General features: G+C 49.2%; 1 protein-coding gene across 1 annotated transcript; it reads left to right on the forward strand.

The window, feature by feature from the left end:
- Nucleotides 1–252: 252 nt before the first annotated feature.
- PPTG_19271 (hypothetical protein) lies at nt 253–670 on the forward strand (the record flags this gene model as incomplete). The annotated part of the gene is made up of 3 exons (XM_008917828.1): nt 253–287; nt 352–490; nt 563–670. 3 exons carry the CDS (start codon nt 253–255, stop codon nt 668–670), a joined length of 282 nt encoding a protein of 93 aa, XP_008916076.1.
- Between the last annotated feature and the right edge of the window lie 86 nt (nt 671–756).

A 756-nucleotide genomic window follows, 5' to 3' on the forward strand; every position in this document is an offset into this window, starting at 1 on the left:
ACTTCCGCAAAACGGAGTGATCGGCTCTTCCGACAAATCCTTGCTTTCGATTAGCCCACGTTTTCAAAACTATGATCCGATTTGCTTGTGAAACAGATACCTTGCGCGGGTTCATTTTTTTTGAAAAATCTCTAGTATCGGTTCCATTTTGTGTGCTATGGCCTCATGCCACTCATTATTTGTTTCTGCTGAGTGACCAGCAAAGCATGACTTTCGCGATGGGTTTCAATGCAATGTGGCCTCTACTGCGCAATGACGGCAATGCCTGCAGTTTGGATTCAGATACAGTACGCTGGCTGTAATGAGTATGATCTGTCTAGTGACTGATTTGCGGTTTGCCTATCAACACAGCCATAAATTATCTGAAGCCCGGTCGAAAACGGAAGGTGGCAAGCAAGGCATCCACTTCGTCATTAAAGAGGACGAGTTGTTGGCGTATGGGCGCACTGACAAGGAGCTTTGCGAGCGTCAACACATCTATAATGTGATGGTACGCCCCCTGCGTATATTCGGGATTGTTACAGTCGGGTTGTGGCCAGTAACTAAGGCTATGTTATACTAGTCCAGAGTACGCTTTCAGCTGACGACCGGCCTCGCGGCAAACGATCTGCACATGCCGTGGCCACCTGCGGCGAAGCGCGGTGAACACTCCTCCGACAAAGGCGTATAGTGAGACCCGGACTTGGGGGGTCAACTTCTAGGATGTTAACACCAGAAATAACCCGAAAGTCGGGTTGGCGTGTGACCTTGTGGCTT

This window comes from Phytophthora parasitica, assembly GCF_000247585.1.
Source record: "Phytophthora parasitica INRA-310 unplaced genomic scaffold supercont2.118, whole genome shotgun sequence".
Lineage (NCBI taxonomy): Eukaryota > Oomycota > Peronosporomycetes > Peronosporales > Peronosporaceae > Phytophthora > Phytophthora nicotianae.